Source organism: Bombus bifarius, unplaced genomic scaffold (assembly GCF_011952205.1).
Source record: "Bombus bifarius isolate JDL3187 unplaced genomic scaffold, Bbif_JDL3187 scf7180000008206, whole genome shotgun sequence".
Lineage (NCBI taxonomy): Eukaryota > Metazoa > Arthropoda > Insecta > Hymenoptera > Apidae > Bombus > Bombus bifarius.
This window is the reverse complement of record NW_022884510.1, coordinates 362,304-389,913: the sequence shown is the minus strand read 5'-3', so window position 1 is coordinate 389,913 and position 27,610 is coordinate 362,304. Positions and strand designations below refer to the sequence as shown.

General features: G+C 38.4%; 1 protein-coding gene across 8 annotated transcripts; it reads right to left on the bottom strand.

Moving 5' to 3' along the window:
• Window positions 1-31: 31 nt before the first annotated feature.
• Window positions 32-27,528, bottom strand: LOC117210502 (transcriptional activator protein Pur-beta). 8 transcript variants are annotated; one of them, XM_033453597.1, is made up of 9 exons: window positions 25,687-25,797; window positions 25,467-25,512; window positions 24,572-24,622; window positions 15,061-15,179; window positions 14,328-14,430; window positions 12,092-12,222; window positions 11,592-11,819; window positions 10,596-10,775; window positions 32-1,427 (listed from the first exon to the last, which is right to left on the bottom strand). In XM_033453597.1, the coding sequence occupies exons 1-9, from the start codon at window positions 25,780-25,782 to the stop codon at window positions 1,116-1,118; spliced, it is 1,266 nt and encodes a 421-aa protein (XP_033309488.1). In that variant the 5' UTR covers window positions 25,783-25,797; the 3' UTR covers window positions 32-1,115. The 8 variants fall into 8 exon arrangements, with proteins under 8 accessions (XP_033309488.1, XP_033309489.1, XP_033309491.1 ...); XM_033453598.1 differs by having other exon boundaries at window positions 12,104-12,222; XM_033453600.1 differs by lacking the exons at window positions 25,467-25,512; window positions 25,687-25,797 and adding an exon at window positions 27,064-27,528.
• Between the last annotated feature and the right edge of the window lie 82 nt (window positions 27,529-27,610).

Genomic DNA, 27,610 nt, shown 5'->3' with positions numbered 1-27,610 from the left:
AAGACAATAAAAGAAAATCGAGATTTGAAAGTTGTAGTATCAAAAGAAAGTACCTTTATTAAATCACTGTCTAGCTGCATAATATAAATTTAATAGTTTTGAACAGAATGTAATAATTAACTTAAATAGTTCGCATACAACAGGTGGTTTTTATTTCGTATGTTTGTTGTAGTACGCGAATCTCAAGTCATATCCAACCATTAATCAGACGTCTTTATTATAAAACTTATCGTCTCGTGTTAAAACAAGCAAAGTATTTAACGATACCGATCCATCTCTACTTAAACAATTGAGAAAAAAAGAACAGAAACTCAGATCAAGTTATTCAATACTTCTTTTCTCTGCTCAACAACACTTACGTAGGGTTCCCTTGTTTTGTCAAGTTGTGGAAAGAATGGTGCATTATGCAATTTCGATAGATTGATATTAAGAATAAGAATTACCGTTTCCCGAATATATTAACGAATACGCATATAAATGTTTCCCCTACTTCAATTTTTTCGAAGTTTTAAAAACAAAGAAACTTTTAACAACACGATATAATCACGTCAACTTGAAAGAAATGAACTAAATTTGTGTGGAGAATGTAATTAAATCAATTTTAAATTTGAATAATGGCGCCGAAAATTCGAATTACAATTTATCAATATATTTTCTTCTAGCGGTTGATAAAATTCGCATGCAGAAAGTTTTCGACAACAATAGAAAAATTAGAACATGAAAAAACATAAAAAAATTTAGTAATAAAAAAATTTAGCAGAAAACTCCATTGATACAGTAGAAGTGTTGGAATACACGCGCACGTACCACCATTCGCTCTATTAACTAGAAACCTGTGTTCGTTTGCAATGAATCTAAACGTTTCGACAATCAAACAAGTGAACTATTCCCGTAAGATTTGAATGAATCTGTATGTTTACAAGGAAATGAAGCTACGCGTGAAACGCGATACATGAAGTATGGAACACAAAACAACAAATTAAACGATACTACACTCGAGCTGTGCATTCTGAATTGGATCGCGCCGACTTTTGTCGGTTCCTTACGCGCCCATCGCTCGCGCTTGCACGCGATCAGCACGCATGCGTGCTCGTACAGAACGCCATCGCAGATATTTAAACTTGGACAGTTTCTAAGCGCGGCACGCCTTGAATCTCCTGTGATGCTGTAGAACCGCTAGAAACATTCTCTTCGGACATCGTGCTTTTGCTCGTGCTTGACGTGGTTATAGCAGAACCAGAAGACAACGGGATATCGGTGGTTGTCGGGACTTGAGAGGCAGGAGCGGACATGGATTTTTCAGGACTGATGGTGGACGGTTCTGCTTGGCGTGGCAGGGATTTGCGTCGTTTCAAGGACTCGCGTTGCCGTTGATCGGCCTGCCGCTTTTCCGTTTTGTTCTTTACGCCAGCAGGTTTCTGTGTTACCTGTCGAAGCCAATATATGAATGCAGGAGCTTCTGATGGCTAGATGAATAGTATATACCTTAAAAAGAGTCGTTTGTAAAGAGGAATGACGACAGAGTGCCGGGAAGAACATACACTGAATTTAAATAAAACCTTTATAGCGGGAACAGTTCGACCGTTTACAATCATATCGAAAATAACTTTTTCATAATTCGCTCTATTTCTTCCGGGAACTCTAATCATTCTATAGGGTGACTCGCATAGTCGCGACCAACTATAGCTATTTGCAAAGTGGAAGAAGTTACAAATGGATATATTTTAAGCGAGATATTTTGGACAAAGATTTATAACAAATTAGATTTCGTTTGAATCGTAGATATAGTCTTCTCTTACATTTTTCATTGGATTTCACCCTACAAATAGCAATAGATTGTCTTCGAAGCACGAATCACCTTGCGCATAAATAACATGATCAAAAATAGGCACTCATCACGAAATTCTAAGTAACAGTACTCTTTTGATTTAATCATAATCTTTGTCAAGTACGATTTTGAAATATGTCTCTCTCTCTCTCTCTCTCTCCCCCTCTCTTTCTCTCTCTCTCTCTTTCTCTCTTCTTCCTCTAACAGAAGCGATTAAAATCGTTTAATACCAACATTTATCTCCTACATGTTTTTATGCACGTAATGATCCATATAGTTTCTTCGTGGTACATCTTAAGGATATAAAATATTCCTTTTCTAACACAATTCACTGGATTCACGTTTAAAAGCGGTCTCGAAGTATCAACGAGACCTCTGAAACGATAAATCTCTTTTAGAATATCGAAAGCGAATGTCGAAAAAGCATTGACCTCTCTTATTGCAACTTCCATGAAATAAAGAAATAAAGAAATAAGAGATAAAAAATAAAAGATCGAGCTACGGTTTATTCTCGTGACACGTGTTTGCAATAAACATGAAACTGTTTCTTTTCAATGTTTTCAACGAGGAATTAATTTTAAAAACACGATATTATCTAAGAACTTAAAAATATCTTTTTAATTACCTTTCATATACATGTTAGATGAATAGCTTTATAGAATATAAAGATTTCTATATTTTAAACTAAAAGCACAATTAACGTATTTGTTGCAAAATCTAAAGAAATTTCGTGGTTCTATGGAACCATGCGTAATTCGTCTGTTGTGAATCATATTCTGTTTTAACAATCGCATATAACGTGTTTTCTCCGTAAAGATAGGAAATGTAAAATAATTTGTAAATACAAAGAATCCTCGTTGAAAGAGAGGTTTACGGCAAAAACGTGTCTCCACGCGCGATTTACGTGCACAATCGTTATTTGCTCTATCGACGGGAAAAGGAGATGCAGAGGGTGGGGATTGGTTTTGGATTATATGGAACGCTTCGCTCTTTTTTCGTCCACGGTGAAAATGTCCAGGTAAAAGTATAGACAGTAGAAATGTTATAAAATGAAATACTCTGTTACCTTGTAAAACGTGTTACATTTAACATCGAGGCGATGAATTTTTTTTTATCGTTTAATGTTTTTGTTTTCAAACGTGTTGTGAGCCGTAATATTAGTGTTTCTATTTTTTTTTTCTTAATTGTTTTTTGTTTTTTTCAGTTCCTTTTTGTTTTCATCGAAGTTGTTTCGTCGAAGACACAAGTCAAATAGACGGACAGCTGTGTTCATTTTAAGCCGTTATGCTTAAAATGAATGTTGATTTCTCTTATCGTTAGTGTTTCTTCTAGCTTTTCCTTTCTCCCTCTCTCTCTCTCTCTTTCTCCTTTTATCTCCCCCCAAATTTTTTGTCTCTTTTTTTTTTGACTTTCTCGTCTTTTTTAATCATACAATTATTTAACCCCAACAAATATACGCGTACACGATCGTACACGCATATTATAGTGTCTAACGTGTACACGTGTACGCCAAGTGGTTCGTTTTCGTTTTTATTCTATTTTTGCTGGGTTTTTTTTTTCTATAGTAACACTCTTTCTGCATCGTTCCTTATATATATATGCGGGCGAAAGATCGTCTACAACCGTTATCTACAATATGGTCGACCAATGACGACAGTATCGCCATCGCGTGTGATCCACTCGTACCGTACGAGCACGCGTCGATCGATCTTTCGCCCTTTTCCAACTCGAACTTACTCTCCATCATTTCGCCTTATTCATTTTTCATTTTCATTTTTTTTTTTTTTAATAGTTAATATATTAAAATATTACAAACTATGGCGAAAAACGTTGATTCGAAGAAATAATTAGTATGAACCATATATCCACAGCAGATCATTCTCGTGCTCGTAACATTTTGAAAACTTGACTCGATTAGTTCTTTTTCTTTTTTTTTATATAACAATTAATATTATGCTGATATCGATCCTCGAAATAAATAACGTTTAAGAGCAGCGGACTTTTAAACGTTCCTAGCGTTCTTAACGTCTCTTGTAACATCACACCGATGCTGGGGACGATGCACCTTGAAGATAAACGGGTACGATTTCACTTTTCCGTTGCGTTCCTTCGGAATACTTAGATAAATTTCGATTTAGATTACAATGAATTCTCAGGGTTTGTATCGTATCGAACAGACGGATCAAAGTTTTAGAATTGTACATTTCAAGTATCGCATAAGGAATGGGTGGTTAGTAGTAGTTACAAACGAATATTACTGACTGGTCAATTAGAACGTTAGGTGAAGATTCGGCTTTGGCACCGTAATCTATCGGCTCGTTGCATTCTTCGATTGTTCGAATGCAGAGTGCTAAAGTGCTATGGACATTAAGGCGAAATATACGGAACTGGGAAATAGATCTACTATTACTCCTTATAACTATTTACAAAGTTCATTAACCAAAGCTTATCAAGAAAAATAATACAATACAACGTGATGAAAAAGGCACAACAGTTGCATTTGTAATAAATCTCTTTTTTTTTAACTATGTTCAATGAAAAATAGTATGCACCATTTGCCAAAAATATTTGAACCCTTTATGGATGAAGGCCGTGATATTTCAGGCAGTGATTCATCGTCATTATCATGTCTTTGTGCACGACTTTCTTCAAACGAAATATATATGTATGTATTTATATGTGTATATATATATGTATGCACTAGAAGCAGGCTAACAGTTTATTAACCCTTTGCATTGTCCAATTTTTCTCGTATGTCAGTCGGTCAGCAACTTTACAAAACTATCCCAACTAACATTTAATACGTGATTGACGATAACGAAGGGGCGATTGTAAAAGCTATTGCGTTCCTTTGAAGTGTTACACCATTTCGTGCCATTATTTGAAAAATACAAGATTAAATCTATTAAAATCCGATCGGCGTGTTTAATCTTAGATCGTTCAAGAAATGCGTGCTTAGTGGACATCGTACACCGAATGCAAAGGGTTAACAGAACATTTGTAGCATTTACGCAATTAGTCGCAGTAAAATAAATCGTCCGAAATTTATAATGTTACTCCGAAAAGTATGTTTATCCGCAAAATGGGTTGAACTGTCCAATTGCACCCAGCACCTTTAAATACCATCTTATTAGAGTGCTACGGCTAACATGTTTCGTCATAGTTATACATTTATAAATTAAGGAAATTTGATATTCTTTTCGTTTTTATCCTGCGAGCGATAAAAATTGGTCTACCGAACTCGTCTCCGAGGTTGCATCGTCCCCGCGATCAGTACTTGTGTTATTTTTTATCTTTTTGCTTTTTCCTTCCCTTTTTGTAAATAGATAGCTCGCTTCATCGATTATCTCGAGTATACACGCACATGAACACATACACGCACGCATGCACACACGCGAGAGCGCGCTATAAGAGGAAGAAAAGAAAACGCCATGCTTAAAAGATGATTCTCCCTTTTGTTTCTTTTTTCTCTTTTCTTAAATGGTAGAAGAAGGGAAAAAAGAAACAAAAAAGAAATAAAAAAAAAGACGATTCGTCGATTCGCGAGAATTCACGGAAAAAATGTCTAACGTCGTCGATCGAAGTCACGAGTTGGCGCCACTTTTCGATCTTCCGGCTCGATCCTTGTTCTCCGCTTCTTTTTCTTTCCCTTTTTTTTTTTTATCTTGCCATTTCTCTTGCATAGCGTTTGCTTTGCGCGTACGGTCTACACACCGGTTTTATGCCAGAGCTGAGTGGGCCGATTAACGAAACGATTAAGAAACGAGAAACCGATAGGAAAATCGAATAATAAAAACAGATAAGTAAACAGAGAAAGGACGAGATATGACTTTGTTTAAAATTTATAGAAAGAAGTGAAACGAGATTGAAGGATAAATAGACGCGTGAGAAAAAAACGTGAGATCGACGGTGCGTGTTAAAAATGCGTGTAAAGGGTAAAAATAATAAGAAAGACGAATATGTGGGAGCAAAAGAGAAACAAAATTAAAAAATCAGCCCGCTCGAGGCTAGTCCTGACTGGTCGATAATCAGGGCACGAACTGATGATGGTGGTTCTTTCCTTTTTTCTCTGGTAATAATGGTACTAATAGTAATAATAGTAATAATAAGGAGAGTAATCGTAATAATAAGTATAATGACAATATAATCGTAATAATAATAATAATGATAATAAGAATAATCGCAGCGAGCGCAGGGTTTTCATACCGTGGCGTCGTTCAATCTCCTGTTACAAACCGCGAGAATAAAACAGCGCTTTACAATGCGAGAAAAACATCGGCGCGAATTAGTTTTATAGGAATTTGATGCGTGTGAAGGGGATGGATTAAATTATCTAAAACGCTTTCGTCTTTGGACGACGAGAGCCATACCAGCGAACGGGTGTAGCGTAATTACTGAAAGTTCACGTGCACATTCTCTCTCTCTCTCTCTCTCTCTCTCTCTGTTTGTCTCCTATCGGGAGATTGATTATCGCATATTTAGTTATTAACAGGGTATTTTATCATTGGTTCTCTACGCGTTATAACAGCTTGCGAAACACGGCTCTGGTATGGAAACCCTACGTGATAATAGCAGTGATAATGATAACAGTAGTGGTCAAAAGCCCCACCAAATATAAACGTAGGTGTGGATCTTCGGCTACCTTTTTCTTGTTACTCTCTCTCTCTCTTTCTCTCTCTCTTTCTCTCGATCGCTCTCTCCCTCTCGTTCATATCAACATTTGGTAAAAAGGTTCGCCGATTACCAACCGCGCAACGTTTTTTTTTCTTTTTTTTTTTTTCTTTTCGTGTAAAACAGCAAACGAAACACCAAGCTATTCTCTAACAATCACCTTCTCCGCTATATGAAAAAAGAACATTCGATAGACAACTAATGATCAATTATAAACTGTGTTAATCCGTGTGTGGCGATAGTAGACTTTTTTTTTTTGCTTTACTTCAATAGAGTACCTCTCACTAGACACGATTCAACATATAGAAAGTTTATCGTTATTATTTAATAATAATTATTATTTATCATTTATAATTATTATCTTAAAGCTGTCTAAAGACTCGCTGCGTGGCAGGAGTGTCGTGTTTTTTTTTCATTCTTCGTTTTTCCCTTCTTCCTTTATATTACTTTGCTTATTATTTTTACTGTGTCAAACGATTTTTCTTTTCTGTTATCTTTTTTCTCTTTTACTTTATACTGTCTCTCTCTCCCTTTCTCCCCTTCTCTCTCTCTCTCTTTCTGACTCTTCGTGTTTCTTTGTTTTTTCTTTTCTTTTTCTTTTTTTTTTTATTAGTTAGGTACGCTGTAGTCGTCCTCATTTTAATAACATGTTATGTTTGTTTATTTTTTTTAAATGTTTTTAATGTATGTGTACTATACACGCGATCGCGTACATCAGTTAGACAGTGTTGTGTCTAGATCACCGTAGGTGTACGTGTGTTGTGTATATTTTATATCTTAAATATCTACTACTTGTTGATGCTTTGTAATTTGTAACTTTTTTATAGATCACAATATGTCACACCATCTGCATCGGTTGAACAATTTTCCTTTATGCCTTTTCTTTGCCGTTTCCATCAGAACGCTCGGTTTGGACAATTTTATATTTCTTGTGCACAGATTGCGGGTTCACCGACCCCCTTGAACTCGACGAAACAGTTTGACGAAGCATAAAAAGAAGATTAAAAAAAGTTGGTAAAAAAGGAAAGAACACGACATACGTGCGAAAAATAATTTCATTCGAAGGATACTTCTTTTGGCTAATTTCTTTAATCTAGACCAATAAGTAATAATCGTACGGTACGTTAAAAAAATGAACAGAAATTAAAACGACGATAATATCACAAGATGATGATTACGACAAAGTAGAAGAAGGGATGCGTGCATCGATCTAGTTCAAACTATCCTTAAATTGAAGAGGATCGGGATATAATATCTTTCTCGTTGATTCACCCACTCGTGCGTATTCGAATTTGTTATTGTGATTTATATTTCATATTTATATCATCAAAACCTACGTGCTAAGTAAATTCAGACCAGCCGAAATTGTTGATTTCGAAGGAAATGCAATCAAAGAAATATCTTATCGAAATAGATAATAGGTTCATTGCTAAAAAATAAATAAAATTTTACTCATCTCTTCAAACGTAAACGCGCCGATAACGCACGAATCGGAACGCGTCCTCCATTAATTAAATAGCACTTTATGCGTTTAATGCATCTATGCCGCTCCGCTGCTTTCGAACTCTCTTATTCCGCACCAGTGCGAAATATATTTAGATTATTATTTCGGTTAATCGTTTTTCGATCACGAAGAAACGCAAGAGAACGGATAGATATTTATCTTCATCTTATTATTTTTTTTTTTTTTAAATCTTTCTTTCATTATCATTGTTGATATTAACACAGCGTTGCAGAATCAAAGCGTATTAAGATTTTCCTTTTCCATTGAGAGAAATAACTAGACTGCGTTAATTCTCCTTCCGACACGGTCGTTCGTTTTTGAATATTATCTCTCTCTATCTTCCGCTAGCCTTCTCTTTTCCGTTCGTATCATATATACCTTTTTCTCCCCACCTTTCTTTCCTTTTTCCCCATTTTTGTTCCTGTTCCTGTCACGTGTTTCTTTTTCTTTTTTCTCTTCCTGTGTCCAAGGGCTGGACCTAAGCGACTGCAAGCCCGCAACACCTTCAATTCGATTGATCGCGCGTTGTCAGGTGATACAGTTGCCTGGGTCCACGGACATTGGCATTTCGTTACAATTATACAGTTATATAGATTCTATATAAATACCTAATATGCATTCGTATAATACATACCTAATATGCAATTGTGTTAGAACTCGGCCGTCACTCAAACGTAACGTAATTACGTACGCGTGCACACCGTCTCTTGTACCGTTCGTCTTTCATGATGGAATATTTCTATGTGTATGTAGAAATGAATGCATGTGTGTGTTGTGTGTGTGGATCTGTAGCGCGAGACAGATACTGGGAGCTATCATATTCCGTATATTTTCTGTGTGTTCTATATCTTTTCCTTCAACTGCGTGTATGCGTATGTTTACGTTATCTAATGTCTCGACATGTGTGTGTGTTCTGTATGATTTATGCGTGTACCGTTGTATGTCTGCACTGGAGTCTGTATAATCCGGACACCAGACTTGTATCTGCGTCTGCGTGCGCACTTTCCCGTACGAATCGATGAAACAAAACATAACATAATTAACTTTTTATAATATACATGTCATAGGGATTCGTATTCGGCTAGAATCTTTTTTTCTTTTCACCTATATTATATATTATTTCATTAATTACTTTTTTTTTTTTTAATAGAGACGTCGTTCAGTTTGTAAACGAGTGTATATGGCGTCGCGATTGCTAGATCGTGATTCGACGTTCACGCGTCAAGCGAGCGAACCACTTTTTTCCCATTCTCTCTTTTGACTCGACCGTAACGAGCACCATAAGTGGCGAGCACGTTATACGCGCGCAAAGAAAAACACGGGACGAATTTCGTGAAAGGAGCACGTATAAACAAAGTTTCGTTTACTCTGTGTACGAAGAACACTTCACAGTCGAGATCCGTTCGACGAGATTTTCATGCTCACGTTCATTTATCTCGTTTTCTCGGTTAAGTCAACAAATGATTGGCCCGCTTTCCGCGATCAACGGGATTTTAGTCTAACAACGCGACTACCCACACCACGCTCTCCTTTCTCCCTGCGATATAATCGTTAATATAACAACTATTCATTTATTCATAAATTCTGAACGATCAAATTCAATTGTAACGTGATCTCCACTACGGTTCATTTCCCGCTGACTGATCGTATTTCTTTCTTTCATTGTTTTCGTTGGAATTAATGAGTGTAACCAGAGCGAAATTATAAATCAACCCGACAGCCGATCTTTCGTAAGAAATTTCACAGAAGCGAGAAGAAACAAGCAAAATTAACGAATTAAGATGAATTCGATGGTGGTAGAGAGGAATAGCTCAGGAAATGAACGGTAGTACTCATAACGTTAATCGATGGCAACTCGTATCCACCTAAGGACATCGCGCAATAATTCTATATATCCACGATCCCGTCGTTGCGTACTTTCGTGGAATCGCACGAGCAGCAGACTCGTTTACTTTTTTTTTTTCCTTTTTTGTTTCGCGCACACACACACATCATCTATTCTCCTTTAATCTACTATCTTTCATCGTTTATTTTTCCTTTCCTTCCTCCAGTTTGTTCTGCCCCCTCCCCCCTTTTTTCCCACGATTGGCGGTGGCCGATAGATCGAAAGTCGACGCGCGACCTATGGATCGTTCGCGTCAGGCACCCTTCTCTATCGGATCTGCGTGCAATTTCGAATTTCTATGCTGAACAATCGGCACTGGCCGTTCGTATGAATTCTCCGCGACGATATATATATTTCTTTATATATAGAACCCATTCCAGGCGAGTTTTGGTGTTTTTAGTTGACGACGAGTGACGGTGATAGTGACGGTGGCGATAACGATGACGGTGACGGTGACGGTGACGGTGACAATGACGATGACGATGTCGATGTCGATGTCGATGTCGATGTCGATGTCGATGTCGATGAAAATGGCGATGACGATGGCATAGACTCTGACAAGTTCCTTTAGTTCGCTTAATGACTTGAAAACGAGTTACGGTTATAATTCCAATGTTCGAGTTAAGTTAAAGCCTTTTTCACTTCATTAAGGGAGAGTCTAAATTTGGATTGGGGTTAGGCTGTTGTGAGGTCGATGGTGATGGTACCTGTGCCACCACCGAGCCCCTCCCCTCAGGCAAGACATTTCCTCCACCGCCGCTGTTCATGCCGACGTTGCTTCCAGCGCCTCTTTCTCTCATTCTTTCGCAGTAATCTGCGAATATATCACGGAAACGCTCCCAGGATTTCTCTGGTACGGTGATTGCTGTTCTAAAGTGTGTCTTCACCTGTAAAAATGTATTCTTACTTTTATCGTGCCTTTTTTTTATTTTTTTATTAAACAGTTTAGCTTATTATACTTCAAACTATAGGATACGTTCATTTCGTTACGGTATCTTGAATTGTTGCCCTGTACTGATGTACCTACAACTACCTTATACAATCAATTAATTAATTAGTAGGCAAGAAATTATTTCATAGTAAAATGCTTTCATAAACGCGTGTCTCATTAGTACTGGCTTTCGACTAGTAATTACGTTTCTGTTCTAATAACGATGTAGGTTAACGAAATTCTTATTATATTCTTACACTATTATAGTTTAGGAAATGTAGTAGTATTAAGAATTGGACAAATATAACGTATTTTACATGAAACGAAATGATTTTGAATCTTGCCGATCTGGAATCTTGCTTGAACTTGGACGCTATACATAGGAAATTTGAGAATTCTGTAGAAAAATACACAGAATGCGCATAATATCGAACAATATATAAATAAACCTAGAATTTAGTACTCATCGTGTTATTTCGTGAGTAAAATAATCGTCTACTTTGGTTCCATATTTTTAATTTCCGTAAATACCCATCTATTCGTTCTAAGTTTTATAATGTTACAATCAATTTGTATATGGAAATTTTATTATCGTGATATAATAATTATTTGACGTAAAGAATGATTTAAATGCGGTTCCTATTCGAGACCACTTATTAAATAGGCCGTACGTTCACAGGAACTCTTTTTTCTCCCTGAATCCACCCCTACGACAATGTGTCCAACCATGTCAAGACACACCCCGTATTTTTAGCCAGCGATACGCACGTACCTCGGAAATTCTCATGTAGATACCACGGTTATTCTGGCCGATATCAAAATAGAAATTCTTGCTATCCACGCGCATGTACCGTCCTTCTGGTAAGTCACCCTTGAAACCGCCATCGTCCGTACCGTATTCTTCGAGGAGGTCCGTCAAAGCGTCACGGAATTCGATCATACCCTGTGCTGGTATTGCGATCTGTGTCCTAGGTCCTCCTCGTGTTATCGTCTGCGACACCTGTGCAACCAATAGAATCGTTTTAACGAATATTTCACTATAGATTTTCTTTGGAATTGAAGCAGGTGCGCGGTGGAAGCGATTTGTTCGAACAAATCATTTCTTTTTTTTCGACACGTTTCTTCGGAGTTTTCATTTCTTAAATGCTTTTTACCATCTGATAAGGTTGACCCTTTCACCTCAAGACGATATCCACAAGGGACAGACTCTCTCTCTCTCTCTCTCTTCCTTATCACTTAGTGTAGAAAGTAAATGCATTGGCTGGTACATACAGGGTGACTCACCCGCAGGAAACGGCCGCGAGTATTTTCCTTGAGGTCCAAGTAATACCGCCTGTTATCCTTCGTCATTACTTCCGACTTCAGTTTCCCATCATCTGGCACGTTCTCCGAGTTTGGTGGACCTGCAGATTTGACGGTTCGAACAGGAAAGAAGTACATATTAAATTTTAGTCATCTGTGTCCTTTTAGTTCCCTATTCTCATTTATCGTAACAAATTATTTATCCTTAATACGATGATATATAGCACTCGACAGTTTTAGATTCAGATAGTCGTATCTGTTGAAGTAAAAAAAGAACCTTAAATATTAAAATATTTAAAATTATTATTAATATATCTTAATTTATTAATACAAATACTAGTAAGTTGAGATTAAACATTGAAATATTTAAGATTCTTTGAGCTTTCATAATTCTCAGATACAGATTGAGCTCGAATGTTTGTTAATTTATGAAACTTCTTGAATAATAAATAGTTTCTCTTCGTTAAAATTAGATATTATCTTAAAACAAAAGCCGTAACAGGTTCACTGTCCGTTCTGACCTACATGTGAATCAGAATAATTTTAAATTACAAATTTATACGCTGGACTAAATAAAGTGTTACATGCTGCTTCCTCTGAGATTATCGCAGATATTATGTTAAACTTTTTTCGAATAATAACATTTTTCTGGAACGGCCAATAAAGGACAACGCATCGCATTTGTTTGTTAACATAGAATGGTATATTAATATTTATATCTTTCCTATCCTATCGAATTTAATTACTTAAAATAATTTAATCGCCCAATTTCTGTCGAAAGTATTCATATTTCGTTTTATGTAATTAAAAATATGTTTTTCAATAAAAACTTTACAGAGACATCGCAAAATATAAAAGTAAACATATTCTGTGCCGGGAAGCGTTTTATGGAATGTTCTTGAAGCAATCTAGCCACTAGATCTCTTTGTAGGTCTATATAAATATATTGAGCCTGAGCGATGGCCATTCTTCCTATATTAAAGAAAAATACGAAAATTAGAATATACCTGTACATTGTCTATGTATCGTGGCTTCAATCGTTTCGTTATTATTATCAAGTATTTGAAACAATATTCATGAAATATTTAATAAAGTTAAAAGTGTTTAAAGTGCTCAGACATTACACTTGAATACACATGTAATACAACTTTTAAAGCACGAAACATTTATTTAGACATTTTTTATGACTTTTCCAGGTATTTCAGGAAAGTTTATACAAAAAAATGTCATGTTATAAAAAAAGAAAATGAATAAAAAAAATTAATATTTAGTTTTATAAAAAATAAATAAAGAGAATCTCCTTTGCTCTCTTAACAGTAGTTTTAAGGTAATGTGTGGTATATTAAATGATTGGGCCCTATGTTCTATTCAATTGCAGGAAAAGTCATTGCATATTCAAGTTGGCATCTGTAATGGTTTTGAAAGAAAAGCTTGTAATCCATACTGCATATATCTCAACATGCGTAATTCACTTGTCACGACTTTGAGTCAACAATTCGTGATTCATGCTAATGTTGACTCACAACCAGCATATCAAGATACTTTTGACTCAGAGACATATATATGTTCATCTTTCGAAATCTTTATACTTGATGTTGTATCTATTATAAATATATATTACACAGAGGAAAGTTATGTATAAAAAAAAAATAATACAAACTCAAACAACAGTAGTTAAACTAATTTTAATTTCTAAAAATTTATACTTTCAAGTATACTAACGGTAAAAATGACATATGCATATTTACTAAGAGGAAATTTCTTTTATAGGACCAAGCTGTTCTTAATTCTGTCTCATTATTAATAACTTTTAACAACAAAAAATACAATTTTAATATTCTTCGCCTAAAGCAAGAGGAAAAGGAATACTTGTTTGCTGGAAAAAGCCTACACCAAACATCAAAAAAAGAAGAAAATTATAAAAATATTAACAATTAACGATTATCACTAGTTAAAGAGCTTTCAATTCAATTTTACACACAAGTTTCTCCTGCTAAATCGATCCAACATATTTCATAGAAAATAAAAATCCATCTTTATGTATAGCGAACGTGAACGTGCTAACACACAAATTACGATTTAAAGCAAATCTTTTCTAACCGTGTACAAGCCAATTTTATTTGACAAAATACGACATTCTCTCTTGAGGCACGTATCAGTGATCGCATCGAACGAAATCTCATAACAATTAGAGATTGCAGTTTACCTAGAGATGCGTAAAAGTCACTAAACGTCGAAAGGTAGTTCCGAAACTCGGATGCTGTGCTAAGTGCCAGGTAGATTTGGCTTCTCCTCCCATCCGCGCCGATCTACAAAACACAAGCATACTTTACTTCCTTCTTTCTTTGCATTAAATTAACAAACAAAAATTAAGAAAGAAGAGAGGGGAAAAAACGTATCTCGCTGCCTTTAACCCTCAATTGGTATTGTTGGGCGGTGACTAAGTCACAAGAATTTGGATCTCTATCTAAAGACTGCTTCATTTTTGACCAGCTTATTTCATTTCATATTTTGTGTTTTAACTGATAGAAATTATCGTTTGATATACAGAATATAAATTAAAATTAGATAGCCTAAAATATAGTAATTATTAATTAATTTTTAATTATAACATCTCAAACTTAATTCAAGCAGTTGTAATTTGCCTATAATCCACAATACCTACAATGTTAGTAATTACATTACGGATATTTATGTAAATTCATATTTTTGTAAACGCGATAAACGAAATAGAATCATCTAATTTAATTCGTCTATTATAAAATTGTTTAAAATACCCTACTTTGGGCATTTTATGTACGCATTATGTACACTTAATACTCACATAAATGCATAAAATAAATATCTATAATCCAAAATACTAGTTGAGGGTTACATGGTTAGATGGATGGTTAAACGTGGCTAACCGAGGATCCCGCTAGCAATAATTTCAGAAATACCTCGGCTACTTTGATAAACCTTCCGCGTCTGTTCTGTTTTACATCAAGATAGAATCTTTTGCTCTGTATTTGCAGCATCTTCGTTGCCAACTCCTGTTCACCCTGCTGACCTTGCTGGCCTAAAACCATCAAAGAAATCTAATTAACTCCACCTTTAATATTCATCGATACTTTACGCCTCACAGCTACCGTTTCCGTAAAACCGTCTCGTATTACCATTTATAATATATTCATACAACCCCTTTGACGTAATAAAGGACTCCATATCCATCAACGGAAGGGAAAAAGGAGCAGTTCCTATAAACGAGAAAACAATACCCTGCCACCCATTCAATTCACCCTTCTCTTATCCTCCAATTTCCCCACATTCCCTCTTACATCTACCGACTGACTCCCAGCACCTAAATCACCCCCTATTCAATGAGACCCATTCAGAATAGGGAACATAGCATTCAACGTATATAAATAACGTTTAAAGAATTCCCCGCTGGTTGAAAAAAGGGACCAAGGGTCTTGGTCGTTGCAGCGATTGCTATGACTGTTTTATGCTTGTTGAAGGGCAGACAGAAGAGAAGGAGGAAGAAGAAGAAGAAGAAGAAAGAAGAAGAAGAAGAAGAAGAAGAAGAGTAAGAGGAAGAGTAAGAAAAAGAAAATGACGATGAAGGAGGAGAAGAAGAGAAGGAGGAGGAGAAAGAAGAACAGAGGGGAGAAGAGTGGCAGGTTAGAGTGACAAGGATGAGGGGTGGTAGTCCGGAAAGAGGTCACCCAGTGTTTATTGGGTCAGCTCTTTGCCGGATCCCCTGAAGCTACGGAGAGAATTTCTGGGTCGAAGTGACGACGGAAATTCGCCGATCGCTAGCCGAGGACAAGGTGAAACGGCGATGGCTCGTTTCTAACGAAGCTTCGTCGATAAATAAGGCTGGAATCCTGCGGGAATCAAGAAGGATCAGAATGCAGGAGAGTGAGAGAGAGAGAGAGAGAGAGAGAGAGTTGGATGAAACGGTCGACCGATGTTGCTCGTCCTCCTCTCTCGTTCTCGTCGATCAATAACAGCTGCACTAAACGGGTCGTTGACCTGTTTGGCCCCACTCGGCCCATCGGATACACCTCTACCTAGTTTTTCGCGCCATTAGCTTCGTCTTAACCTTTCCTACGAAAGACGAAGGCTTTTGAACCATGAACAAGTGGCTCGGTCCCATCGGCCACGGTCGAACCGTGCAAGTGTTACATCGGGGTAGAAAGTGTTTCGAGAAGCGTAGAAGATACATGCATACAGGTTTTGAGAAATAAATTGTTGGATTTAAGAAAATTGACCATACGGATAAAGATAACGGGGTTTCTCAGGCAATAAGAGAGCTTTAAACTTTACATCGAACGTGATATTGACAAAACTAGCGACATACACGGAGAACATTTTCTTGTGTACGAACAACTTGGTATTCAAAAACCGTTGATTTGTAGGTATTTTGATTTTTATAGAGCAGAATTAACAACAAAAATAATATGGTAGTAGAGAAATTTATACGAAGAATGAAATTGTGGTCTTCCAAAATCTAAAGACTTCGTTTGGTTAAATAGAGAATAATGACGATAATTATTTTCTGACGGTAAATGATCAGGAATAAAAGAGTAACGGAGTAGAAAAATATAACATAACACAGTTACTACAATTACATCACATATAGAATGACGGTAATCTGACCAAACGCAATATTTCATCATAAATTCATGTCAAACGTAAATAATATTAATTGCGTTTGAATTAATCATTTAAAAGTGGTAACAAAAAATAGAGTAAAATTTTTAAATCGATAACATATGTCTTTGTGTAAAAAATGACTGCCAGTATATAATATCGAATTTCTTACAATTAATACTATAAAAATAGCCTACGAGATTATCATTAAATTTGAATAATCATTTAAAGAAGAAAAAGTACGATACACGATTCGAGGCACGTAGCCATCCATGCTGATAAGTCAGAAAGCCCGAAGGATCGATCCCCTGCGCGAAACGTGCGTCGAACGATCGATCTAACTGTAAAGGGTTTCCCTCGTTATTACGTACTGGACTGTTGCAGGCTGCCCGGAATTGGGACAGGGCTGAGATCGCCCTGAAAGATCCTGCTCTTGAACATTCTGCTTGCTTATAGACACGCTACCGATAGTTCATGCATCCGAACCCTGTTGTATTCCTATCCTTCTGCTCGTCACCCCTTTCGTGTATTAATATTTATTATCTGTTCCGCTTCCTCCCTTTTATTTTCTCTTTTCCTTTCTTTCGACCTCTCCTCGATCGATTACTGTACTCGATAACTCCCTTCTACCGTGAACGAGCTTATAACGTCTTCTTTCGTCGACTATGAGCCGCTCGGTGTGCATCATCTCGCAACCGTTTGATCCGTAGCATCGCGCCTTCGAGTCCGCCTCTATCACGAGACTGGAAATTGGGACAGGGTCGAGAACACTCCACGAAGAAAGGGCCTCTCTGTCCTCGACATCCCTCTCTCTACGTGTTCGTCGATACGTCTTGTTCTCTCGCGCACTCTCTTTCCTTCCTTTTCTCCACCCTTCCTTCCCCTCGTCGTTCTCTCTTCGTCGTCTTCTTCTCACCCTCCACACCCTTTCCCACCCATCACAGTCTCTTTAATCTCTGTCCAACGACGAAAACGACAGTTGGAAAAACGTCTTCCGTCTGGTCGATGGACTTCGCATGATCGCATCAGCGGCCAGCCGTTCCTCTTCTTCGCACCCACACCCCCACAGTTCCTCCACCCCTTCTCCCACGCTCCTCCGATTTACAGTCCCTTGGAGAGAGCATAGACACGTACGTTTACCGCTTCTTCTCTTTCCTTTCGTTTGCTGCGCTTTTTTCCATGGTAAATTCATTATAATACGTTCAGGAAATTTTGACGCGTTGACCGTCGTCTTCGTCAGCCTCGAGCTGCGTCTCCGCGCAGCTTGTCTCACCAGTACGCTCGTCCGTCATTTTCCACTTCTCTCGCAACGATTCTCGCCCGTTCTCAACTCCAGCCTCGCCTCCGCTACTTTGCTAGGTCACCATTTATTATCAGGAGACGAGGAACCCGGTCGAGTTCGGCTTTATCATGAACCGGTGGAAACTAGCAGTCGTAGATCGACGCGATCAAACCTCACGAACATGGGGATACTCCAGATTCCATTTCTGTAGGATCCATTTCTTCGTTAATATCGCCACTTTCAGGTTCTAAGACAAAAAGAAAAGAATCCTCGAAAGATTCTCCCGATCCTAGATTTACAACTTTTCCATTCTCTAGAAGAATTCCTTAAGTTCTCTCGATTTCCAGGATTTCTCCAACGTTCCTGATCTTCGACGAGACTCGGTCATTATCCTCGAAGCTTCGAACTAACACCGAATCACGCTATTGCTTTCTTTCTTCGCTAACGAGGGTCATGGACAACCGCAATTTCCAGTATCCTCGTAAAAAATTCTTTCCACGCTTTTGCAAATCCTTACGGCATTCTATACAGAACTCGTTCACTCTTAACCAAGCATCTTCGTCGAGATGTTTTCACGCGTTGACGAGATCCTCGTCGTTGATGGCACACCTCTCTTTCGCGCGAATCCTTACGTAACCGGCACGTCTTCTCCCATTCTTTCCGCATGCACGTTTAGATGAAAATTCTACGGAGGACTCTCTTCGCGATCCCGTACCCGTCGACGCATCCCGGTCGCTCGCGGATTTACGAGGCTGACTCGACGTGGACGTCGACGTCGGCGAAGCACGAAGGGGGCGGGTGCATTGATCTCTGCGCCTGGAACGCGACTCGTGGCGCTGCACCGACCTGCCTCAATACGAACTGCATATTTCCGTCCTCCCTTCTACGCTCGACCCTCCGCCGCCTCCGTCTCCGCAGCAGCAGCAGCAGCAGCAGCCGCCGTCGCCGCCGCCGCCGCCGCCGCCGCCACCACCGCCGCCGCCGCTGGGACGTCGTTTCCATGAACGGTCGCGTCCAACGACGGCTGCTCCGCCTTCGATACGTCGACTCTGCCCTCCTCTGCTTTTCCCATGTTTTAATAACAAATCTCTCTCGTAATTCGTGTTATCTTACGCGAGCAACTCACATATTCTTTAGCGATTACACATTTAGGTAAAGAGTAAGCTGATCAGTTCTTATCAGAAGTCATTACGAGCGGATACTATTGGTTAACGGATTGTTTTGGAAGTTGTTAACGAATATCAGCTTACTGATTCTCTCGGTGTTTTGGTGATTTTAATAAGGAATTGGATAAATCAAAATGTCTTTCTCTTACTATATATTAACATTTTTCTTGTGTTCATACTTCGAGGTAGTCTTAAGCAAGTGTCCAAATACTTTTGTAACCCACTATAGTTAACCACATAGGTATTTCACCATGTCTTTTGATCGACCCATCTTTCTTGCGCATTACGCATCAATGATCGCCGAAGATAGACAGAGAAGATGGTTCGTGCGCTATGAACGGGTCGTAACGCATGCATGATTCATGATGAACACGAGCTTGTTGAAATTTTGTACCGTTAGGAACGAGTTACAGGTTTCCTCGCGATACTTCACGTTACGATCCTTTAGATTCAATATATTCCTCAATGTTTGTTCACTGTTTACGTGGGAAACGCTCTGTATAATCGTGTTTCCATCTGAATAAAAATCGATACTAATTCGATATCTAAAACATCTGTTTTTTCACAATCCTAGACGCAACGAAAAAACTTGTCATATCTTCGGCACATGTTATAATTTTCGTCAATTTTTTATTTAAAGAAACAAAACTCAAGGTTGAAAATAATCGAGGAATTGCCGTCGTAAATGACGCACGTGACACAACTGAAAATTTTCGGTACAAGAACAATTAATTATTAAAAGTTTATTAAGTGTACCATTGCATCCAACATGAAACTTACGTTATATTCCGGTAAAAACATAATTTTTTTACTTTTTAATAAAATTTTTAACTATTTTTTGTCGATATTTCGATTGTTTTATTAAACTTTTGCCATTATTGATGTATTTCTGTTAAACTTTTATTAAACCGGCACCGGTAGTTGGAGGAATCTTTTATTTTCAGAACAGACAGAGTTCGTTTCGATCTTTGGTATTTTTAGTTCAATTTTTGGAATACGTATTTTTGTTGATCTAAAAATAAATATTCAAGTTTCAACATTTGTGAGTTAATCAAATGTAAATGTATACGTATATGTATATTACAATATTTATTGCGATCATATTTATGGTCTAGGCCTTGTACAATCTTTGTTTACATACACGTATTGTGCATAGTGTATATTAGATATTACATATATGCGTCAAATTTCCATTGCTTCTTATTATTATCATATTATCGTATTTGAATAATCAATATTATTCAAAGATATACAAATGAAAAAAATAAAGTTCTAATCTCCTTATTTTACTTTAAGAGTAAATTATCGTATTGTAACATTTACGATAGGAGTAAATTAGACATTTTCGTCTTCCTATTTTACTTTTACCGTATAATTGAGCAATAAAAATAAAATTTTTATTTCATTTCGATCGATTAACTGAATTTAAAATGCATGTTTCGTGCTGTAACTATTCAGAATATTATAATAAGTTGCAGTTTAGTTTGATTTTTTATGTCTACTCTGTTTGTTTATTCAGGTGTTTCAGAAATACAGATAAACATATTACGCATATACCTCATCAATGTTTTTATATGTTTTATCAAAAAATGTCTAACATTACTCTTCAGAGAAATTTATAAAATAAATTATAGAAACATAATTGATTTTAAGGAAAATAAATCATAGCTACTTAAATAACGAATAATTCCGAATACAATTGAAATTGGCCGTTTGATCATTATAAAGGACGCTTATTTTAACATTTCATTATTATCTCAAAGGCATTTGTTTCATTAAATAAGAAAGATATTATCTAATAATTAGTTTATGTAATAAAAAATAAAACAAAAGGGAGGAAACGTAAGTTTATGGATCGATACTATGTATAAGATTATAACGTATAAGAGTATAACCAACTGGTGATCAACTTATGCATCACATTAAATTTCCTATAAAAACCGTATGGACAAACTTAACAATATTAAAAGATGTCATGTTTATCGTTTGAACTCGACTATTTTCTCTGTTCAAAGTCTAACTGCAGTCGATCTAAAACGTCATAATATATTCGAGCAGAATCGAGAAGCAAACTCATTGACGTAGCAAGCAATAATTAGGGCCAGATTTCAATGAACCTCGGGAGCTGGAGCAAATGTGAGGTTAGATCGGACTCGATTTCCAATTTCGCCGACTTATCTACGAATCGACGAGTTTCTATGGTGCGAAACGAATTGTGCACGCGTTCCAGCGTGAAACACGCTGGCTACGGAACCGTTTGATTTCGTTACAATATTCGTCGGAACGAGTGACGAAAGCGCCAATGGATTTCTGCGAATTCCGCGTTCGTCTGTTTCTCACGGTCGGTAAATTATCTTCGTGAGAGACACGGCGGCCGATAAAGACCAAGATTCGTCAAGTTACACATAATTTTCTAATCTCTAAAAAAATAAAAAAAAAAAGAAAATATCAAATATTTTTTGTTTTTTCTTTTTGTTACATTTTTTTTCCTAAGATTCCAAGTATCATTTTTTAAAGCATGCAAATAATAGCTTCACCAACTTCAAGTATTGAGCGAAGGGCGCGAGTTTTTTATTTCGTCCGGGCCCGCTATTTTTAATCACAGGTTTCTTAACATTTAGCACGGTTACTGAATCATCGAGCAAATATTTCAGTAGCGTATACACACGCGACGCATCGTTCGCGTTCCAGCTCCTAGAACCTTTTTTCCTTCTAGTCGGAGCTAAAATGCCAACGTTTAAGAAAACAAGGCTTGTCGTCTCGTGTCAGGTCTTGCGTCACGCAACCTAACCTAGACAAGCGTACAAAATTCCTAGGGATGTTTTCAGAGTAGACACCACGGTTAAATTAGAGAATTAAGTTTCGCGATTTTTATCGCGTTTACTACGGGTTTTGAAACCTTAAATTTGAGTAAATTATGCATGCTTTCAATAATGTAAAGTTTTATAATATTATCTAGGGATGGAATGACGATGAAATGAGTTGAATATACTGTAAGATGCACAAATTATAAGAGATATTTAACTTCGATGTTAAGAAGAAACATATTTAAAATATTTTTAAATTACTTACTAAGACATATTTAAACTAATATCTACAATACTTAATCCAATTTTAAAATTCGATCAAAATAGTATAACCTACAGGTCTGATTTTAAAAACCGTAAATGTGCTATTTAATTAAATGTCAGAAACGTTAAAAAATTAATGATTTGTTCTTATACAAGCTACACTAATTGTAAGTCATGTTAGCAACAATAGACGGTCAATATCATTTAGTAATTCTGACAAATGGTATGCTACGAATCTCAAACTATCAAGATTATTGAGTAACAGCTACCTTCAGGGCACCAGTACTGTATTTTGCCCATAGTGTCGCCCCAACCATTCACTGCATTTTGTTGAGCATCGCCCTGCGAAATTTCTAGGATTTCTCCCATTGTGCCAATTATTGAAACACTTGTGAAGAAAGTACAAAATATCCTATTCCCGCTACGTCAACAAATTATACTGCAAAACCTTCGTATAATCATCTTTGTAAATTTCACCCAAAACTGACGTGACATCCTTTCAAAGGACTTTAATGAAACCACTCAACAAGCACCAAGTTCAATGTACTTTTAAAATCAAGGGCATTGGTGAAGTTGAAACCTCACAAAACTTCCACATTAATCACTTTTTTACGCGATAGAAACAAAAAATACACGATAAACATTCGTCTGAAAGTAGCAGTACGGACCACTTTGAAAAACTGTTACACGTTCACCGATGTAATAAAACACTCGCGAGGTTTGTTCGAGAAAATCAGTCACAGATTTCACGCGTGTCGCGGCCAACTCGATTGATCGCACGAGTGACTCGTAGTCGGTCGACCGATCGCGAACTCGCGCTATCTTCACGGTACAACGGACTTCAAGCCGGCTTTACCGCTAAAAGATTAAAGCAGGATTTCCAATCGCTGTCGGAGAAGACGGTTTGACGAATGAAGAAACACCGTGTGCATAGTCAGTTCGAAACTTTCACAACCACTCATGGACATCGCGACCAGGAACCAGAGGGACGAACGAAATAAAGAAAAAGAAGCGTTGCGCAGAGAAATCGCCGAGGCAATGTGTCATAACGAGAACGGGGTGAAAAAACTATCAACGTAACAATGCCGTCATCTCGCGATGACGCATCGCGTTTGGCTGACTGATTGTCGTCGTCATCGCGATTCCTTGCACTCAATACCACATAGATTGTTGCACGACCACGCGAAACATGATGTTTAGCAGGGAACTGAACAACAGAGCAATGATATTCAAGGAACAACGACAACGCGTCGTCGAACACGAAATCGTACACGAATGACGTGCCGGTCATTCATGGAGCCCGCCGTCATGCTGATGGAATGCGCACATCATGATGGTGAAATCGTGGCGACCAATCGGCGTTCACCTCGCACCGGCTTCTGCGTTCGCGAACCACGCGCGCCACGTGACTTCACCGCTCGACCACGTGACAGCGTTGCACCTCCCACCACCAGGCTCAGCTCCACGACATGATCGCGTGACGTCACGACCAGCTGACTGCGCTAGTACGGTTCCCTACTCCTCTTACTCGTCCTGCTGCCTGCTACTGCTGCTACTTCTCTACTCCTCTTTCTCCTCGACTTCCATTTTTCGATGAATCCGTTTCCGAACGGTCCGAAATTGACGCGATGCAACGCGACTCTCGATCGTCCACCGAAAATAGACACGGAAGGCGGTTTCGATGCGATGCCGACGATTTTCGAGCAGTTGGAAAATCATGGAAGCACAGGTGTTAAACGAGAATCGTTCGAAGGAGATTCTAAAAAGAAATCTGCAATTTTGAGTGTAGATAGTGCAGGAAAAGACTAAAAAAAGTCTCTGTGATATGTTTCCTAACTTGTCGCAATTATTTTGGGATTTTTATGGTATCGGACAAATTGTAAATGTAACGAATATCTCTGGCAAGTCGGAGATATTTGGCAAGACGATATTTCTCAGTCAAGAAATAAAACATGGCCATGTTCCGTCGAGAAGATTAATGTTTATCTTTATGTTTAAATTTACGTTAAGATTTATGACCCTAGTCTTCTGGTATCGCTCGATAAATTCGGGGTCAATATTGTTAACTAAAATATTGGCGAAATTGGTTACATAATTTTTCAAGGATATTGTTCGATTCGTATTAGAGTTACATAATCGTAAATATAAATCATAAATGTTAACGAGACTGTTTCGCAGGTAGTAAAAATAACACAAATTATCACTCAGAAAAAAGTCTAACATTCTTTGATTGTAATAAGAAATATCTTTTCTGTCTTTGTGTATATTTCTGACTTTTATATTTTTGTTTACTCACCAGGATCGAAGTCAGCCCCCCCAGCATCCATGCTACCTGGATTTCCATATCCTAAAAGATAAAAATTATCATCGTTGATAACAGCCACAAACGAAACTATTACTAGAGTAACATTTGCATAAAATAAATTCAATAAAATATGTTCTGATTACCAACCATAGATACCAAAAATATATGCTTTACAAATTGCAGAACGTACACTAGATAGCGTTTACATCGTAATAACCTATTCGATGCAGCCCGTTCTATAATTCTAACAGATAATCCGAATTACACATTGAATGTCTATCTTGAATCGCATGAATGTAGCTCATCGAAACGTAATAACGCGTTAGTACCGGAACGCACCAAAATCACAACAAACTTAAACTAACCAAACTTCATGCTACATTAATAAAACAAATGGAATATGAAAGCAGGTCGACGCCGTATTCGCGACATTTTGAAATCTTACATTTGGGAGACCAAAATGAAAAATATAACCACGAATCATGTTGATACATTTAATGAAAATCCGGGTTATTCACAATTTTCTATACGCATCATGAATGATATTATTTAACAATGGAAATAATATTGTTTTCTAATATTACAAAAGAAAAAAAAGAATATATATATATATATATTCTTATATATATTAAGAATATATCACTACACGCTAAAATCAAGGTTAGAATGGCATCATTGTTACGACAGTCAATGTTACCTGGAAGCATTACTGCCGTAACACTATTTAATTATTGACAAACATTCATACCGTCTCACGTGCCGTCCATGAAAACCATTATATAATTTTACACGGTATCAACGACGGTTACATCGATCAAGTTTACTGTTTTTTCGAAACTACGCGTGTATATATGCTCCGTTTCAACAAGTATACTTCTAAGAGCACCTGTGTCGAGATACATGTCCAAATATTGATTGACGCCCCGTGTCACCTATGGAATATTTGTATTTTGTAATCAGTGTTTGTTCAGACGTGGAATGCAACACGCTTAATTTCGATTCTCGCTGGAATATCGACAACCAAGCGATGATCGAGGTATGCATCGGTCGAGCATTTTTCGATTATAATCGAATTACTCCCATCACTAGTCGAGATAGATACACACCGTGGCCGTTCTGTTTCGAGGCCAAGAGCCAGCTACTTCTGGGGTGGGGATGCGCTTATGGCACGTGTGAAATTTACGCGAATCGTGGCTAGACATGGTTCCTTCGCTTTGCGTGTGCGCGTCTGTCAACGCGCGCGCGCGCACCATGTGCGTGTACGTGTATGTGTGTGTGCGTGCGCGCGTGTGCGATGGTTAGCTTTCCTGGTGTAACGCTGCGTGTGTCGCATACGTGTGTGCCAGATAGAGGGATCAGCGAGTTACATCACGCGTGTTCACCCGGGACTATTCCGGTTGTCTGGCCGAGCGCGGTCAGGGTGCCTGTCACACACAACTGACACAACAGAGGACGGTTCGTCGTGAGCGCGACTTTCAAACGAAACACCAGGGAGAAACAACCGTCGTGATACACGGAAAGCAACGCACGAGCCGCTTTGAAGTTACATCGATCAACTCCATAAATCGAGAAGCACAGAAATGCGATAATATCGCAAACATTGTTCTTGAAAATTCACTCAGACTTTACTTTTTTTATTCGTGTTATATTATAAGTAAAATAAATGTATGAAAGCAGTTTATGGGTCTTTTGAGAAATTGGATACTGGTTCTCATCCAAGTAAGAAAATTATGGAATTTAGAAAAAATGGAGTTGACCATTTTGGCTGTCGAGAGGCTCGCATATCGGAAGTTGCGAATGTTCAACTCGTGAGGGCCGCGGACGTGGAAGAAAAAGAGGAAGGGAGGAAAGAAACAGAAAAGGAGAAAAAAGAGGAGAGAAAAAATTAAAAGCACGGAGCAGAGAGAGAGAGAGAGAGAGAGAGAGAGAAGAGGGAATATGTGTATGCGTATGTGTACACGCATAAACGTATAGGCGTACGTGTGTTCATATGACGGAAAGAGAGAAACATAGCGAAAAGGAGAGAGAGAGAGAAATAGTGAGGGTACGGGGCGCGAGGTAAAGAGGGAGCCAGAGGGAAAGAGAGAGTAAGCCGAAGGAGGAAAGAGGACAGGGTTTGTCTCTCGGCCGATACGCGACCGGCCATCTTGAATCCTGGGTATCGTTGAAAAATAGCAATTCTTTTCGGCGGTTGACAGAACGCCACGAGGGCTGAAAGGAACGATCGGACGTAAACGAGTCCGCGATGCTCGGAGACCGTGCGCGAAGTAACGGATCAGGTCAACCGCGACCCGGAGGTCGTTGCGTTTGCTCATGGAAAAGAGACGGTCCTGGTAACCGGAGGCGCAGCACACGGTGCTACAGGCACGGAAAGATGTCGACGGTCGCGCACATTTGCAACACGTTATTAGAAAATCGTAACCGATACGGAACATGTTAAACACTCGTGCACTCAGGATCGTACGATCCTTCTTCACCCTTACTTTGCGGTTGATCGTCCAGACTTTCCCGGTCAGACATTGCTCTTTAACGCGGTCTCTCTCTCTTCGGTTCCACGCGTCGTCCCTCGACGTCTCGGCAACAGGCCCCAAGACGACCAAAAATCCCCGACACTGTCCGTGGCGCGACCCCGATATATCACCACTAACCAGCCAGCTCACCAACCCAGCACACCACTTACGAATTTTTCACTTCTTCACACACCACGGTCCGACCGCCGACCGACCGTCCGTCCACGGCACCAGTCGTCACCACCACCACCACACGCTCGCTCGCTCGCTCTACACCGTTCCACGCTCGCTGGCCCGACTCGCGCTCGCCCTCGCTCGCTCGCTTCTTCGTCTTTCACTCTCGCTCCACCTCCGAACCCCGTCGCGGTGCGAGAGAGTGAGATACCGCTACACTTACTCTATGCGAACGCACACACTCCTGACATTTCGTCGTGTAGCCTGCGCGTGTCCATCTATATAAGACAGTTTCATAGCCACGGCACAATCCGTTGTATCTCTCTCTCTTTGATTAACGACAACT

Excerpts from the sequence above, each read along its gene's own strand:
- LOC117210502 (XM_033453597.1), bottom strand. The coding sequence starts at position 25,782 with ATGTCTAGCCACGATTCGCGTAAATTTCACACGTGCCATAAGCGCATC. Across the intron at positions 24,623-25,466 it reads GGACATGTATCTCGACACAG|GATATGGAAATCCAGGTAGC; the intron begins GTGCTCTTAGAA and ends TTTATCTTTTAG. Across the intron at positions 14,431-15,060 it reads GGTTTATCAAAGTAGCCGAG|ATCGGCGCGGATGGGAGGAG; the intron begins GTATTTCTGAAA and ends TGTGTTTTGTAG.